The following is a 17,825-nucleotide window of genomic DNA, read 5'->3' on the forward strand; positions in this document are numbered from 1 at the left end:
GGCCACAATTGTAAAGTAGTAGAGTTTACCTTCTGTCTCTCTTTGCATTTTTATTTTCTTCTTTCGCTGCCTTTTGTGGCTAATACTTTATGTTAGCCCAAACTAGCAATTCAGTGTAAATAGGCATGAAATTTGTTCTATCTCCTTCGAAACCAGTTTTCTGGATTCAATAGCAAAAACCAGACGAGTGACTGAAGATGAATGTTGTTCAGTCTTGCTGTAGAGATTTTGGGGAAGATACCTTCATGAGCGCTGTCTCATCAGCCACTTGATCTACTTGTGGTTGCACCGTCCCTGACTCCATGCTGTTATTGTTAAAACCCAATGAGCAGGCCCCTGCTTTCCCTATAGACTAAAAGTTTTATAATTTCTATTTAAGTTGGCAAAGTTTAGGGAAGACAAAAGAGACCATAGAGATAATCAATTATTTTACCAAGTGCAGGAATACCTTCTATATCAGAAATAGTTCTTATCCTCCTTTTGGGTTACAGATCACTTTAAGAATATTATGAAAACTGCACCTCTTTGCCCCAGGAATATGCACATGCCCATGTACATATGTTGCTCATGTCGTGTATTCATTTAAGCAAAGTACATTTCTCCAACACCATGTTTGATCATGAGGTCCATCAAAGCTTACCTCTTAAATTTTATGTACTTCCTTGGGTAAAAATACACACACACACACACACACACACACACACACACACCCCACTGCTATATTTATACATCTTTTCTTTACATTGGTATATGTATATGTGAAGCTGAATGTAGGAATCCCTACCTCTTTGCTTTTTACTCATGAGAATTTATTAGATACTTTTTCACTGTTGCCTTATTTTCTACAAATATGCTGATTTTTCCCTGTGATATCTAGCTTTCTAACGGTAGAGAAATTTTTTCCTTCCTCGTTTAAATTGAAAGAAAATCTCAATTTGGCTGTTGACTAATCTGCCAATTGATTTTAGTCCTTGTGAGGTATATTTTATCCTTTGCTTAAAACTCATTACTTTAGTATTGTTGTTCATGGTTTAGTAAATCAGTTCTTGAGTTTTGACAGTTGTAGTTACACATTCATTTCTCATTTCCTTTTCCAAAGGCATGACCTTTAATAGAAAGAAGAAATGAAAAGCACTTCTAATTACCCCTAAATTACTGTTTCCCATTTAGTATGTTAGACCTACTAAGTTTTTGTGAGTATGTATCTTTGATCTTAGCAGTTTCATTCATTTCCAAGTCAAGTGTCAGACCAGGAAGTAATTAGCTGATTTGTTAAGTCATAATTTATAGTTTGAAATCTGACTCTGTTTCATATCATATGCATGGTCTTAGGAGAGCAGTCTGTTTTTTGATTTGCCATATCAGATACACATACAAGCTGTCAATGTAATGTTCAGTGAAAAGTTGGGGACTGTGGTCTAGTACTCAGAAATTGCCCTGGTGGATTCACAGCCAAAGGCCCATCTGTTCACTTGAGTGAGTAATAATATTTTCTCCACCTGTTAGTGCGTTTGATTCCTTTCAGCTGTATGAAGCATGATAGCTTCTTTAAAAGCACCGATTCACCCTCTGAGTTAGGATGGGCTTTATTCCTGTTATGTGGATCCAGTAGCTCAGAATTAATTGGTTTTCTTCTGTATCCATTTTTGCTGACCTATTTCTGAATGTACCAGTTTTTAAAGTCATTTTTTAACTTTCATTTAAAAAAATTGGTAATATATTTTTAAATGTATATTTATTTTTGAGAGAGAGAGAGCATGAGCGGGAGATTTACAGAGGGGGGGACAGAGGATCCAAAGCGGGCTCCACAATGACAGTAGAGAGCCTGATGCAGGGCTCAAACTCAAACTGCGAGATCATTATCTGAGCTGAAGTTGGATGCTCAACCGACTGAGCCACCCAGGCGCCCCTAAAAAATTATTTTTTAAAGCTGAATCATTTGTTCCTTAGTGTTTCCTACTATCTGGATTTGGCTGACTGTATCATTTTAGTGATATTTTACATGTTCCTCCGTTTCCATATTTCTTGTAATTTGGTAGTCAGATCTAGAGGCCCGATCAGATATCTTTGTCAAGACACTGAGTAAGTAGTATAATGTATGCTATGTGCCAGGCCCTGTGCTAAGTACTTTACATAATCTTTTTTTTTTTTTTAGGTTTATTTATTTTGAGAGAGAGAGAGCACAAGAAGGGGAGGGGCAGAGAAGGAGAGAGAGGGAGAGAGAGGGAATCCCAAGCAGGCTCCACACTGTCAGCACAGAATCTGACACGGGGCTCGAACTCACGAACCGCAAGATCATGACCTGAGCCGAAATCAAGAGTTAGACACTTAACTGACTGAGCCACCCAGGTGCCCCTACATAGTTAATATTCATAGTAGCCCTTCATAGTGAAGTAGTTTCTGTTTTCCCGTTTCACAGAGAAGCAAAATGAGGCTCTGAGAGGTTAGGTAAGAACTTATTTTAAGTCACACAACCCATTAGTGGTAGAGTTGGGCAGTTTATCTAGCGTTTTCTGACTCCAGAGCCTCAGTTCTTATGGCCATGAGTTGATTTATCTAATTATTTTCTTTCTCTTGGGAGATTTTTTTTTTTTTTTAAGTTTTGAATATTCTTCAGTATTAGATGGTTTGTCATAGTCATTTGAAATTTTTGAATTGGAGGGTCATACATTATTTTAGAGTTTGGCATTGATTATCGATGTATAAAATGTGCAATAAATTGGAACAAGCAGACGTGAATAAGAAACAGCTTCTGCCTTCAAGATCTTAATATCTAGTGGGAAAGAAAAGGTATATGCACATTTAATGAATAGACAGGGAAGTGAACCTGACTGAAATATGCACAGAGTGGTAAAATTCAACTTTGAACACTAACTTACATGATTTCAGATGCTTGCCAGTCAGTAACTATTATAACTGAGCCAGAGATACTTTTGCTTTATCTTTCATTGTGAAATGGTGAATGTGTGAGTTTTAGGTCAGTCCCAGAAAGATACTCCATTTTTCTAGAATGGTAAATGGTAAATTGATAAATGGAGAGTGTGTGAACTGGTTATGATTTTAATTTGGATATCTTGGGGGTTAGGTTAATTCTGATGTTCTTGTTTTGGGTGACTTTTAATGATGGATGGGTTTTATATATAATACTCTTATCTTATGCCCTGTTTTTTTTCCTCAGTCTTTTACATTAATTATTTTCTTGACCTATCCTTTAGCTTGATAACTATGGACAGCAAGAACTTGGGGATCTTTTTGTGAACTATAATGTAAAATCCCCCATTACTGGAAATGATCTGTCCCCTCCAGTATCTTTTAACTTAATGTTCAAGACCTTCATTGGGCCTGGAGGAAACATGCCTGGGTATGTATCACTTATTCTTTATGTAATGAAGGTATTAAAATTTCTCATAATAAAAAGTAAACATCATTATCAGCCATGAAGGAAAACTTTTGATAAGTGATATGTAGAAAGTGCAGATAAATATATTAAGGAGAAATAATGACAGACATATTATTAAGTATATTCCTTCTAAGTCTTTCTGAATGTAATTTTTTTGGTGTATGTGATAATTTTTTTTTTGTCACAAAATAAAAGTCTGTGATCATCATGTCTTCTAATTATAGCTGTATAGGGCAAAAGAGGTAGTTGAAGAATGATTTTGGAAGTCATTGAATTTATTGCTGAAGGGCACTTAGGGAAGAATTTTGTCTAGATCAGCACTTTGCAATAGAACTTTCTGCAGTGGTGGAAATGTTCTATAATCTGTGCCGTCCAGTATGGTGGGCATCAGCCACATGTGGCTTTTGAGCACTTGAAATGGCATTAGTGCTTCTGAGAGGAACTGAATTTTAAAATATATTTAATTTTAATTAATTTAAATAGGCATTCGACTAGTGGCCTACCATACTGAATAACATAGGTTTAGCTTGTTATTTTACAAGATGTGGTTTTCACAGTAAGGAAAGCTGAGCAGCTTACAATATGATCCAGAGCTGGAATCTGTATTTACAGATTTCTTCTCCATGTTAACACACTTAGCCAAAGTATTACACTTCATAGCTTCAGATATTTTTCTTACGGTCTCATTGTAGAATAATGGAGTGTAGGCATTGGCTGAAGCTAGACAGATCATGTTTCCTGGAGTAGCAACTAAAGAACAATGAAAAGTAATTGTGACAGAATGTATTACTGGAATTGTTTTAGTCACACACTGTGTTGATTTGGGATATTTTATGGAGAGAGGCCAAAGGCAAGCCTTTCATTTTGACAGTACATACAGAGAGTCATTAAATGGGCCAAACCCTCTGACCTATCATCCCACTCCTGGGAATTTATCTGAGGAAATAATTCAAAAGGAAAGGGAGCTATATTTATCAAGAGTACATAAATTAAAAGTAGAAATAATCTATTTAATAATTTCAGATGGTTAAGTAAATTATAGTAAAGTAGTTCATTTTAGTAAAATACTCTGCAATTGCTAAATATGTTACATTTTTATGATTATTTAGAAAATGGAAAAATAACGAATACATCATTTTACACACTCTACTTATAAATAATGCATATAAGGGCGTCTGGCTGGCTCAGTTAATAGAGAATGTGACTCTTGATCTCGGGGTTGTGAGTTTGAGCTCCATGTTGGGTGTGGAGCTTACCTAAAAATAAATAAACAAACAAACTTACAGCTTTAAAAAAATGCATATAAACTGTAGTTCTGCTTCTATGTGTATCAAAACTGGAAAGCACCACCAAGATGAGGAGTTGGTGTGTTAGAGTGAGAGGAGGGTGAAATTATAATTTAATTTTTCTTTGTTGTTTTGTTTTCAAGTTTGTTTATTTTTGAGAGAGAGAGGGTGAGTGCCAGGAGGGGCAGAGAGAGAGGGAGACAGAGTGTCTGAAACAGGCTCTGTACTGATATTAGAGAGCCCGATGCGGGGCTTGATCCCATGAACTATGAGATCATGACCTGAGCCGAAGTTGGATGCTTACCTACTGAGCCACTCAGGTGCCCCCTTTTTTTGTTTTAAAGTTCTTTTCACAAAATATTTATTTTGAAGCAGGCTGTTGGGAAAGCTTTCTTAGTTGATGCTTTTGCACAGAATACTTTCTGTAAAATAGAGGACAGTGGATATCTTGGAGTAGTTGCTTGGCTGTATCTTTAAAACATGGAGGAAAAGAGAAGAAGCCTCTGGCTGGAAATGTAGAACACCACAGAAAAGAAAATGACAGGGAGGATCCGGAAAATTACCTGGCTTGTTGTAATGATTGTGATGAGTGAGCTCTAATGTCAAGTGTTAGCCCATAATGGATTCTTTTGAGCCATCAGCAGCACTCTCCTGGGTGGGTTCGTAGAGGTACACTTAGGCAGGGTCTTATTTTCGGAAGGATCCAAAACTGTTGTCTGCCTCCGTGTAAATGATTAACCAGGTTTTAGGGACATTGAGAGGTGCTATTTGACTCACTAGAGAGATAAAATAAAATCACATTTCTAGTAGTAGTATTACCATACCAACTGCTTGATACATTCTCTAACACGTGCTTGAGAATGCTTGCCACCAAGAAAAATGTGTATTCCTAAAACTTTTCTTTAGGGCACGTATGTACAGTTTTGTGCAAAAGTAGTATAGTATTTAGAACTTTGAGGATTTGTATCTAGAGTTTCAGATTTTTGGAAAACAATTTCTTTCCTTCTAACCAACTGATTTATTTAAACTCTAGGTACCTGAGACCAGAAACTGCACAGGGGATTTTCCTGAATTTTAAGAGACTTTTGGAATTCAACCAAGGAAAGTTGCCTTTTGCTGCTGCCCAGATTGGAAATTCTTTTAGAAATGAGATCTCCCCTCGATCTGGACTGATCAGAGTCAGGTACTGCCCATATTATTCTGCTGGTAAAAATCGTGAATGACCTTGGCATTGAATGGGAAAGGAAATCTTGCTATGTTGAAACAATTCTGCTTCATTTTTACGTGGGTCAGAATTTATTTTTGTCCCCCAAAAGATTATGTTTTACATTTGTAGTCTCTGGGACATCAGGTAGTTTTGAGTGACTAATGTGATGTTCATCATATGTTTAGAGAATGGCAAGATCTTGACTGTCTAAACAAGGGCATTTTCTGGCAGTGGTGATATATATAAGTATAGGGTGAGGTGGGGATGAGGTGATGCTTATGAGAGGGAGTCCTCAGTGTCCAGGGCAAACAACAGTGCTCGACTTGGGCTGAGAGTGCTTCCATAACCAGTTGACATTCCTCCAGATACTTGAGGCATCTATATGACAGAAAGGCCAGCTAGCAGGCTTATTTTTATCTAGTCTACTCACTCGCTTCTGTTCTAATAACCTCCCTTTGCCAGATGTATCCAGGAATATGTAGGGCGGCATATTAGCCCTTAGTTAACATTTTTCTTTAGAAACATACTGTGACTTAGCTGTTTGTGACTTAAGCTTTTTGTGGTTTCTATACATTTTTCTTACTAATATCATCTCTTGGGGTAATAAAGTCCATATAAAAATAAGATGTAGGTAAACCTAACTATCTTAGACTCTAAATGATTTTCCACAGCCCCACTGCCCCATCCTTCTCCTCTCTCCTTACTCACTGTAATTACAGACTTTAGTAATAGCATGCCCCAGCCACTGACTCTACATCAAAGCATCCAAACCACCTGCCTAATCTTGTTAGTCCCCATGACCCCCACTGAGGAAACACTCCTGTGATTGACCAAACTGTATCTTCAGGCCTATGATTCCTTCAGCCTTCTTGTCTAGAAAGGGGAGACTGCACAGAGGAAGGGCTTCAAGACTTAGAAAAACAGGTGGGAGAAAAAAGAGGTACAGAAAAAAAGAGGTGGTCAGAAACTTTAGCCAGCTATGATAACAGTGCAAAACTTGTCAGGTTTGAGTCTTTTGTTTTTCTGTTTTTTTCTGTCTCTCTTTTTTTTTTTTCCTTTTGTTTTTTGGCTTTCTGTCTGCTCCAGTAGTGTCTGCAGGCATGCTTTCAAAATACCGAGGAAGCTGGGTAAGACTAACTTTGTCTAAAGCCAGTGTTTTAAATTTTTTTTTTTTTTTCAACGTTTATTTATTTTTGGGACAGAGAGAGACAGAGCATGAACGGGGGAGGGGCAGAGAGAGAGGGAGACACAGAATCAGAAACAGGCTCCAGGCTCTGAGCCATCAGCCCAGAGCCCGACACGGGGCTCGAACTCACGGACCGCGAGATCGCGACCTGGCTGAAGTCGGACGCCCAACCGACTGCGCCACCCAGGCGCCCCTAAAGCCAGTGTTTTAGAGAGGGTTTACATCATGTAGAGTAGCTCTTGGAAGTTATAAAGGATCACAAAGTAAGGCCTTTGGAATAAAAAGTGGTAAATCGGAAAACCAACTCAGAACTGAGGAGTGATTCTAGGAGTTAACTGGTGAAAGGCTGTGGGACTTCATGACATTTTATTCCTTGGTCATTTTCACTTTATTATTATTTTTTAAATTTTTTTCAATGTTTATTTTTGAGAGAGAGAGAGAGCACGAGCAAGGGAGGGGCAGAGAGAAAGGGAGACCCAGAATCCAAAGCAGGCTCCAGGCTCTGAGCTGTCAGCACAGAACCTGATGTGGGGCTCAAACCATGAACTAACTCATGACCTGAGCCGAAGTCGGAGCTTAACTGACTGAGCCACTGAGGCACTCCGGTCATTTTCACTTTAAAGCATCCTGTCTGGATTCTGGCTGGTTTTTGGTATATGCCCCTGTAAGATCCTGACTTAGAAGGCTGTTCATTCTTCCATGAGCCAGTAACCCCGTGTTTTTTGTTACATGGGTTGGGTAGGGCTAGGATTTGTTTAGTGTTATGATTTCCTCTTGATGACATAGAGTTATTAGGTCTTTGCCTGGCTGTGATTTCTTTAGGTTGGGAGTATTGGAGTGTTCATACGAAATTTTAAAAATTAATTAATTAATTTATGTTTGTTTATTTATTTTTGAAAGAGAGAAAGAGAGAGGGAATCCCAAGCAGGCTCCATGCTCTGTGCCGAGCCTGATGTGGGGCTCAGTCCCACCACCCTGGGATCATGACCTGAGCTGAAATCGAGTTGGATTTTTTTTTTTAAGTTTATTTACTTATTTTGAGAGAGAGCAAGAGCGAGCATGGGTGAGAGAGGGGAGAGAGAGAGGGAGACAGAGAATCCCAAGCAAGCTCCACGCTGACAGCTCGGAACTGTGAGATCATGACCTGAGCCGAAATCAAGAGTCAGAAGACGCTTAACCACCTGAGCCACCCAGGAGCCCCTAAAAATTTATTTTTACTTTGATTGGCTGGTTCTGTCTTCTAGACCTGTATGTGTTTTTGTTCTCCGCAGTTCCAGGTACAGTCTGTGAACTCAAAGACAGGAGACTGCTGGTAAAATCCGTGTTTAGTTTTGATTTCCACCTCCTGTCTGTGAGCTGACAGATGGAAAGGCTTTGGCAGCAGATTATTTTGGGATTCTGGGCCGGGCCCTTATTTTGATATGCCCTGCATTTAAAAATTTTTTTTTTTTTTAATGTTTTTATTTATTTTTTTGAGACAGAGAGAGACAGAGCATGAACGGGGGAGGGTCAGAGAGAGAGGGAGACACAGAATCGGAAGCAGGCTCCAGGCTCTGAGCCATCAGAGCCCGACGCGGGGCTCGAACTCACGGACCGCGAGATCGTGACCTGGCTGAAGTCGGACGCTTAACCGACTGCGCCACCCAGGCGCCCCGTGATATGCCCTGCATTTTAGATGTTCTGTTCCTAACAGCCCAGCTCTAAGCTATGTAAGGACAGACATTGTGCTTCTCTGTCATGTTTCAATGCACACAGATGTTTGGTAGTGGTCAGAAGACAAGATATAGGTGCTTTGGGGCCAAGTAAATACCATTAAAAAATAAAATTTAAAAATCAGAGCTCTTTTGCAATGCATTTCATGTATTTTTAAAACCCATTTAAGCAATTTTTCTTTACTTTGAAACATCTGAAATAATCATGAAAGTGCAGTAATAAATGTGTGTGTGGGGGAGAGTTTGTTTAAAGAAGAGAGATTTGATTTTCACTCATAGCTTAAACCACTTTTCCCTCAATAGCTACTTAATTGCCATTCAGAGAAATCTCTTTGGGAAACCATTACTATATGCATATTTATTTCAGCATTATGCAGTTAGCTTAGTGTTAGCCTGTTCAATTTATACCTTATGTCCTCAACCTTGAATAACACTTTATTCAAGAAGCTGTTACTCTAAAGAAGCCAGCCGTATGGTGCCATTATCTGTCATTTACTTGTTCAGAGCAAGAAAAAGGAAGAAACCAAACTGCTATAAAAGCTAAAGAACAGTTTCACTTCACTTTTAATTTCACATTGGAACTCATTTAGTGTATATTTATAAAGACTTGCTAGTGCTTTAAGGAAAACCATTTTATTTGGAAGTCACTATTAAATATCTCATTTCTTTTTGCATCTGACTTTGGCTTAAGTTTTCCTAATATTAAAAACTGTATCAATCTGTTCTTTAAAAATTATTTTCCATTGAAAGTAAGAATCTTTTGTTGTTGTGGTTAGTATCAAAGGAAAAACAGAGATGGACAGTAATGAAAGTGGTAGAAACAGATTTTATTCAAGATTATTATGGTAGGGGAAAAGGATCTCAGTATAGAACAGGGCTCAATTTTGAATATATCATGGGTAAGAGGGGATTTATAGCCAAGGAGCATGGTGGGGGTCAGTAGTTAGAAAATTACTAAAAGGGAGTATCAGGGGAAAGGGGGATTCTGACTAAACCAGCCTAACAGGATCTTGCCGAAGGCAGGCCAGGGTGATCAGATACCATGTGGGGGATGGTGGAGGATGACAAACCCTAAAAGATACCAGAAGTGATCACATGTAGCAAGTGGGGGAGGGGTTCTGGTTAAATTGACTTAGCAGGGTGCTTGCTAAAATTGGATTTTATAAGGAAGTGTACAGATGGGCCTAGGAGGAGGTTCAGGAGACTGATTAAAGTTTGACCAAGCAAAGAATCTTTGTCATTAGATAGAAGGAGTTAATATTTGAGAGAAATTTGACTGTATTTGTTTAAAATACTATTTAAGCAAGTAGTGAAGTTTTCATTAATGTGTTTAAAAATAACAACTACCTACACAAACTTAATCAGACTTTTTTTTTTTCATGCCATTCCCTTAGGAAACAATTTTCTTGTTTAGTGATAAAAGATTCCTGTCGTGTGAGGGGTTATATCATTGTAGAATAAAGTTGAAAATAAGGGCCTCATTTATTCTTTGTAGTTAAGCATGCCACTTGTATGTTTTTGCTTCCAGAGAATTCACAATGGCAGAAATTGAGCACTTTGTAGATCCCAGTGAGAAGGACCATCCCAAGTTCCAGAATGTCGCAGACCTCCACCTTTATTTGTATTCCGCAAAAGCCCAGGTCAGCGGACAGTCTGCTAGGAAAATGCGCCTAGGAGATGCTGTTGAACAGGTAAGATTCTGTCGGTAACTTCCTTTAGGTTATTCCTCTTCAGGGACTCCAGCACTTAACAAATTCTGCGTACTGAATGATAACATATTTATTTTAGCAGTCATTGTATTATTTTATTATTTTTTAATGTTTATTTATTTTTGAGAGAGACAGAGAGCATGAGCGGGGAAGGGCAGAGAGAGGCGGGGAGAGAGGATCCGAAGAGGGCTTGTGCTGACAGAAGAGAGCCCAATGCAGGGCTTAAACTCAAGAACTGCGAGATCATGACCTGAGCTGAACTCAGGTGCTTAACTGACCGAGCCACCTGGGCAACCCGGTCACTTTATTTTTTATATAGTGTTTGTTTTTATATAGTATTTATTCTATACTATTGTTATAATGGGAGGAAATTACGTGAACATGCCGATTTGTGGGCCATTGGGTCTAACGTGAAAAACATATTTAGCAGAGCACTTGGAAAAAAGATCTTGGTTTGAACTCTGCATTATCAATCCAACGTTTTTCAATATGTGCTACTTTTGGGGAGACATTGTGACTCACAGAAAGCAAGCCCTCGGGATTTTAATCTCTTCTGTATTGGGATAAAGTCTTGCGTAGAATAAAATTTCTCCAATCATTTGTCTGGAGAAATGAGTGAGTGAAAACTTTCTTATAGTAGCTGTGGCCTGATAGTGGAGTGAATTGCTTCAGGAAACAATGAACTTCCTGCCCCTGAAAATACTCCACTGGAGGCTGGGTGATAACTTGGCAGCTATTTTGTAGAGAAGAGCCCAGCAGCAGGTTGGAGATGGGGGCTAGATGATTTCTAAGATCCTTCTGGTACTGTAATAGTAAGATGACACATACAATGTGGGGTGTACAAACTTCGGTGCATAAGGATACGTTAAAATCCCCTCAACGTGTCTTATTACTTCTGTTAATTCAGAAGAAATGTATCTTCCAATCCATAGGGTCATTATTATGAATGTCATTTTTAATACTGTAGTTATAGAGGGTGTGAGGTATTGGGCTGAATTTTTTGCTGACCCAGTGAGTATGGCAGAAAGATTTTGAATCACTCCATTATTATCAGCTTGTTAACTTGACGTTAACCCCATTAAAAATAGCCACAGTCACATTCTGGGTATTTGAGATTGTTCTGAAAGCTGGATAAATTAGCTTACTTTGTGTTTCGAATGTTTTTCAGTAGATTATGAATAGATTGAAAACAGTATGTTGGCCTTTGAAAGAATGTGCATGTTTTTTTCCTTCCTCTGTGCTTGCTTGCATGTTTGCTTGCTTATTTATTTACTTGTTTATTCATTAATTTTTTTAGGGTGTGATTAACAACTCAGTATTAGGCTACTTCATTGGCCGCATCTACCTCTACCTCACGAAGGTTGGAGTATCTCCAGATAAACTCCGCTTCCGACAGCACATGGAGAATGAGATGGCCCACTATGCCTGTGACTGTTGGGATGCCGAATCTAAAACGTCCTATGTAAGGAGAATGGAAGGGTTGTTAGCATGTGACCGTCACGCTGTTAACTTAGGAGCATGAATATCAAAATTGCCTTTTATGTGCTTTATGTCAGAGTGGAACAAGGAGAAAAGGTTTTTTTTTTCTGAAGCAAAATGGAAAAGGCAATTGCCTTGTGCCCCCTTATAAGGAAGGGGTTACTCTCATGTCCCAAGAGCCCTTTGTAGACTTAGACGGCTTTAATGGAGAAAGAGAGTAAGAGAGAGACACAGGGAGAGACGGAGAGAGAGTGAAAGTCTAATGGGGCAGTGCTGGTGTGTACATTCTTGGGGTGGCCAGTATTTTTGGTAATGTCCCTGGGTGCGCCTAAGATGGGGTGGCCTCCTTCCTGACAAGGACCCCAGAAAGTGTTGGGAATGGTGGTAGGGCCGAGTAAAGAAAGACATGGTGCTCTTTGTTTAGAGAGCTATTTGGTAGGTTTTGGCAATAGACAAGTAGATTATGATCTCTTGTTTAGGAACTACCTTTCTTCAAATTCTGTGTATTTTTTTTTTTTTTTTTTTAATTTTTTTTCAACGTTTATTTATTTTTGGGACAGAGAGAGACAGAGCATGAACGGGGGAGGGGCAGAGAGAGAGGGAGACACAGAATTGGAAACAGGCTCCAGGCTCTGAGCCATCAGCCCAGAGCCTGACGCGGGGCTCGAACTCACGGACCGCGAGATCGTGACCTGGCTGAAGTCGGACGCTTAACCGACTGCGCCACCCAGGCGCCCCAAAATTCTGTGTATTTAATGGTTATTCAGAGATGACCTCCAGGTTACTGCTTCACTGTACCACCCTATCCCCACCTCCCAAACATGAACATTCGTACTGGAGCTTAGAAGTGACAAACGTTTGGGCATAGGAGGGGCGCCTGGCTGTCTCCGTCAAAAGAGCATGTGAACTCTTGACCTCTGGGTCATGAGTTGGAGTCCCACATTGGACGTAGACATTACTAAAAATAAACGTTTAAAAAAAAAAAGTCATTTGGATATAGGTGATGCTTTCTGCTCTGGTGGCAGTGAGAACAAGGTGGCATCCAGAACAAGGAGGTGGAGAGCCTTCTGGCATTTCCCTTATTTGGTGCTGGAGAGGCATCTCAGTGACTTTTGACAGTCATTGGTTCCCATATGCCCTTCACTCTTTACTTTTCAAAATGACTTTCTTTTAATAGGTTCATTTTTAAGAATTAAAAATAAAAATGAGTCATTAAAAAAAATGACTCATTTTTGTGAAACGAAAAACAAAAAGTAATTCTGAAGAATATTATGTAGAAAGCGAAACTTCCAGTTGTACACATCTCCCCAAAAGTGGTTCACGTCTCTTCTAGATGAGGGATCAGCAAGCATTTTCTATGGTAAATGTAAAAATATTTTAGGCTTTGTGGATTTCTGTTGCATATTTTCTTTGCTGTTGTTTTTTGTCTTTTATTCTTTTTTTTTTTTTAATGTTTATTTATTTTTGAGAGAGAGAGAGAGAGAGACAGCACGAGCAGGGGAGGGGCAGATGAGGAGGAGAGACACAGAATCAGAAGCAGGTTCCAGGATCCGAGCTGTCAGCACAAAGCCCAATGCGGGGCTCGAACTTCTGAGCCGTGAGATCATCATTTGAGCCAAAGTTGGACACTTTGGCTGAGCCACCCGACTGAGCCACCCAGGCTCCCCTTATTCTTTTTTTAATAACCTTAAAAAATGTAAAAACCATTCTTAGCCCCATAGGTTTTTCCAGCCACTGTGTTAGATGACTTTACATGCATTGCAAACATATACGCATGTATATATGTATAATGGTGTACAAATACCTGTAGCGGCTGTCATCGATGTTTTAAAATAGTCTTTTTCTTTTGTGAATTTAGGAAAGAATTTCTGTAATCTGTTAAGATTTTCTTATTACATTCTTTTCCTCATAGGTTTGCATGACAGACGTATGCCAAAATGATAGTAGTCATTATTTTTGGATTATAGGTGAATGCTCACTTCTTTACATGTTTTAGATTTTCTGGAATTTCTTATTTACAGATCAAACCAACAAAATATTTCCTGTTTTGTGTGAGAGAAGATTATTTCTTTTCTCTTTAAGTTCCCTTTCTTAATTTGCTCTGACTCTAATTTCACTAAAGCAGATACAGATTCTTGTCTTGCAGTCTCAATTTAAATTCTGGATGTGGCCTGGATTACATTTTATTTATTTCATTTGTTTCTTCATTTGACATGTATATTTGGCAAGGGCCATGTACCATTCTAAGTGCTTCATATGTATTATTTTATGTAATCCTCCTCATAGGTTCTATTTCTGAGGAGGCTGAAGCACTGAGAAGTAATATGCTTGAGCCACAACAGGTAGTGAGTGGTAGAGCTCGGACACGAACCACGGCGGTCTCACTCAGGCCCGTGCTCTTAACCATTGTGCCGCATTGCTTTAATGAAGCCTGCTACTTCATGCTCCTCCTTTTCCGAGGGCCCCTGCGAGCCGTGGCCAAGCCGTCAAGTATTGGGAATGAGAAAATGTGGGCTTCAGTCCGGGAGAGGTGACGAACAGCATGGTGACTGTGGTTAATAACGCTGTTTCATATATTTGAAAGTTGCTGAGAGAATAAATCCTGCAAGTTCTGTAACCATGTCTGGTGCCGGATGTTAACTGGACTTCCTGTGGCACTCAGTTTGCAGTATGTATGAATACTGAATCAATACATTGCACACCTGAAACTAACACAATGCTGCATGTCCATTGTACCTCGATTTTTTTTTTTTACGAATAAAGAAAAAAATTTTAAGAAAAGGGTATGTGGGCTCAGCATTGAGATTAGGCTGCAACATTTTATGGAAGGTCATTGGAAAACTAAACAAAACCAGAAGCCTAAAAGTACCAGGCACTTCTCAGGGGAGGGGAGAACTCCTTTAAAGATTTTTTTTATTGTTTTAAGTCCTCACAGTAGTGATTTTATTAAATTAGCTGCTTTATAAAATGTCATAGTTGTTAACAGTTTACCAAACTGTAGTGACCTGGTGCAATTTGCTGAGCATGTTGTAGAAAGGAAAGGAAGTGCCAAAACCCTATTCAAGTTGATCCATTGCAGCCTAGAACAAAGGAGAGTTGTTTCTCCCTCACTTAAATCAGGGAAATGAAACAGGTAAAGAGCTTCCCTGCCCATCTGAAGCCTCTGTCAGTACAACAGTCTGCTCAGTAGAAACTAGATGGTGTATGCATTCAAGAAAAGACTTTTAACACTTTATTTTTGTGTACTTCATATTTTATTTTTTTCAATAAAAAAAAAAAAGTTGCTGAGACCTCTAATGCTTCACCCTTTTCTTCTCCTTCCTCAGAGGTAAGCACTAGCCCAGAATTGTTGCTTGCCATCCTCAGACATGTTTTTACAATTTTACCTTTTAGTGTGTAAATATGTTGACATGTTCCGTGAATGTCAGATGATCAAGTTACGTGCTTTTAGGCTTCGTTCTTCTCTTTAATTCCTGTTTTGTTGTTGTGGTTATGTATTGGGGCTTCTGAGCTTATGAGGTTTATATTTGCCCTCTTTAGTCCACACACCCCATGTGGTAACATGTGCTTGGAAAGCTTATGGTTGCGATGGTTGCATTTTTCCATTCTCTTTGGATCAAAGGCCAAAAACTACATACGAGAAGGACTAACTAGATATCTACTAAAATAAGCCTTTTACTTTAGATCTTACTCAAATAACAGGTTATTAAGGGTCTTTGAAAACAATGTAGATTGTGCTTTTGAAAAGTATCATAGATATTAACAGGAAATGACCCTGACATCTCTGTGGTGGTAATGCTGTGAAGTTTTAGTCTATGACTTAAATGTTACCTGCTCTTTACCGAGATTTCTTTTGTTGGATAGGAAACTGAATTGAACATTAATGCCCACGCTCATGGCCAGCCGAGGTGTGTGTTTAGCACAGCCACATGATGCCAAGCTGTGACAGCAAGTGGACACTTCATCCTCAGAGAGTAGTGGTTTTTGCCAGATTCATTTGGAATCACGGTCACAAATTTGAAACACATCTACTGGTTTTGTCTAAGTTCACATTTTATTTCCATAAATAAATCCGAGAATATATTAGTTTACCCCACATTCACAATATGGCAAAATAAATCTGTCCAAAAAACAAGACAGTTTTGCGTATATGTGTGAATTATATTTTATAGGGTTGTTAGCTGCCTGATATGTAAAACTATTCCCATTCCAAATATTTATAAAAGTTGAATGAAGATGCTATAATTGAATTATCTTTGGGTATGTGAAAGAGTTATAATATGCATGCATCTGTGAATGAGCTCAGCGTAAGTAATAAGTGTTTTTATCTGTTATGTCTTCTTAGGGCTGGATTGAGATTGTCGGATGTGCTGATCGTTCCTGTTATGACCTTTCTTGTCATGCTCGAGCCACCAAAGTCCCACTTGTAGCTGAGAAACCTCTGAAAGAGCCTATATCCTTTCTGGTCACTTTAACAACTCTGGACTCAAGTGTAAACATCCTGAAAATGGCTAAGTCCATTTCTGTACACTCTATGGATAAACTGAGATGTTTTGGATGTTGTGGCAATATCTACCCTTGTCATTGCTTCTTTCCTGTTCTCATTTTTCTAATCCGACACACCCATCCGATGTTTGGTCTTTAAAAGAAGCATATTCAGAAAAATGCTCTGAACATCTTTCACAGTATTGGCCAGTTTTTGTCAGCTGTTTCCAAAATGCATTTCCCCACACCTGCACCCACCTACATGCTCTTTAAATAAAGGGCACCTGGTGAGTACTACTTCTATTAAAAGATGAGTGCCATTTAATGGTAGGTGAAATAATAATTTAGTTCACTTGATCTGTAAATCCGTAAAGTAGAACTTTCCATTCTTTACCAGGCAGTGAGTTTATGAGCTTACCTCAGGGCTAGGCCAGTGACAGGAAATAGATCCTGTTGTGTTTGAGACATTTCAGAAGTCCATTAAATGGTTAGCAGAGGTTCTTATGCTGTGTATCAGGGTGTGTTGCTGATTAGATAATATCCCTTTCATGTCACTATAACTTTGTAAAAATCTCTGTTGACAGCGTTTACCTGTTTTGAGTGAGGATTTGTCTGAATGATTTTGAGGGTAGTTATTTCATTTTGCATTTGACGTCAGTATAAACAGTGTCTAGGATGCCAATAGAGAACTGGTCATTGTTTTATGTCGACGATGGATTGTTCTCAAAATCATTCCCATAGTATGGCAGTTCTGTGTTTTTGGATTCCTTGACTACTTCATACAAAACAGTCAATGTTGTTCAGTTTGAACCCAATAAGGGAGCAATTGGGAAGGCATATAAGAAGGATGCAAAGCTGGTGCTGGAATACCTTACCATTTGTGAGGAGTGCTACATTACAGAGATGGAAAAACTACTGAATGAGAAAGGGTAAGATTTAAGATGTGTACTCTTTTTTTTTTTTAATTGGGGAGAGCGAGAGAGAGTGTATGCGTGGGCAGAGGAAGAGAGAGAGAATCTTAATCAGGCTCCATGCTGAGTGTGGAACCCAGTGTGGGGCCCAGTCCCATGACTGGTATTGTGACCTGAGCCAAAATCAAGAACTGACTGAGCTACCCCAGGCGTCCCTAAGATGTGTACTTTTATCTGCTTCAGTTAGAGATGTTCTCTCTGCAGGTTCTGAGAGGGTGAGATCAGTTTCTTTAGAAATTTTTTGCAGGTAAGTATTATCTCTTGGCTATATTTATAGAACTGTCATTCCTGAGATTTTGGCATTATAGCCTGGAAATAGATTTGAAATGAACTATAAAGATCTTTTTTCCCCCCAATAGCTTTCTTAGAGGAGGAGACTTGTCCAAAGAA

At 39.0% G+C, this 17,825-nt stretch overlaps 1 protein-coding gene across 1 annotated transcript in view; it reads left to right on the forward strand.

Moving 5' to 3' along the window:
* The window catches only part of GARS1 (glycyl-tRNA synthetase 1), a 46,232-nt gene that overhangs the window by 16,066 nt on the left and 12,341 nt on the right, over positions 1–17,825 (forward strand). Inside the window, exons 7-12 of the mRNA XM_045495215.1 lie at positions 3,216–3,361; positions 5,720–5,869; positions 10,320–10,482; positions 11,798–11,962; positions 16,325–16,432; positions 17,248–17,393. Of these exons, the coding sequence (XP_045351171.1) occupies positions 3,216–3,361; positions 5,720–5,869; positions 10,320–10,482; positions 11,798–11,962; positions 16,325–16,432; positions 17,248–17,393 (878 nt within the window). The remainder of the gene's footprint in view (positions 1–3,215; positions 3,362–5,719; positions 5,870–10,319; positions 10,483–11,797; positions 11,963–16,324; positions 16,433–17,247; positions 17,394–17,825) is intronic.

Source organism: Leopardus geoffroyi, chromosome A2 (assembly GCF_018350155.1).
Source record: "Leopardus geoffroyi isolate Oge1 chromosome A2, O.geoffroyi_Oge1_pat1.0, whole genome shotgun sequence".
Lineage (NCBI taxonomy): Eukaryota > Metazoa > Chordata > Mammalia > Carnivora > Felidae > Leopardus > Leopardus geoffroyi.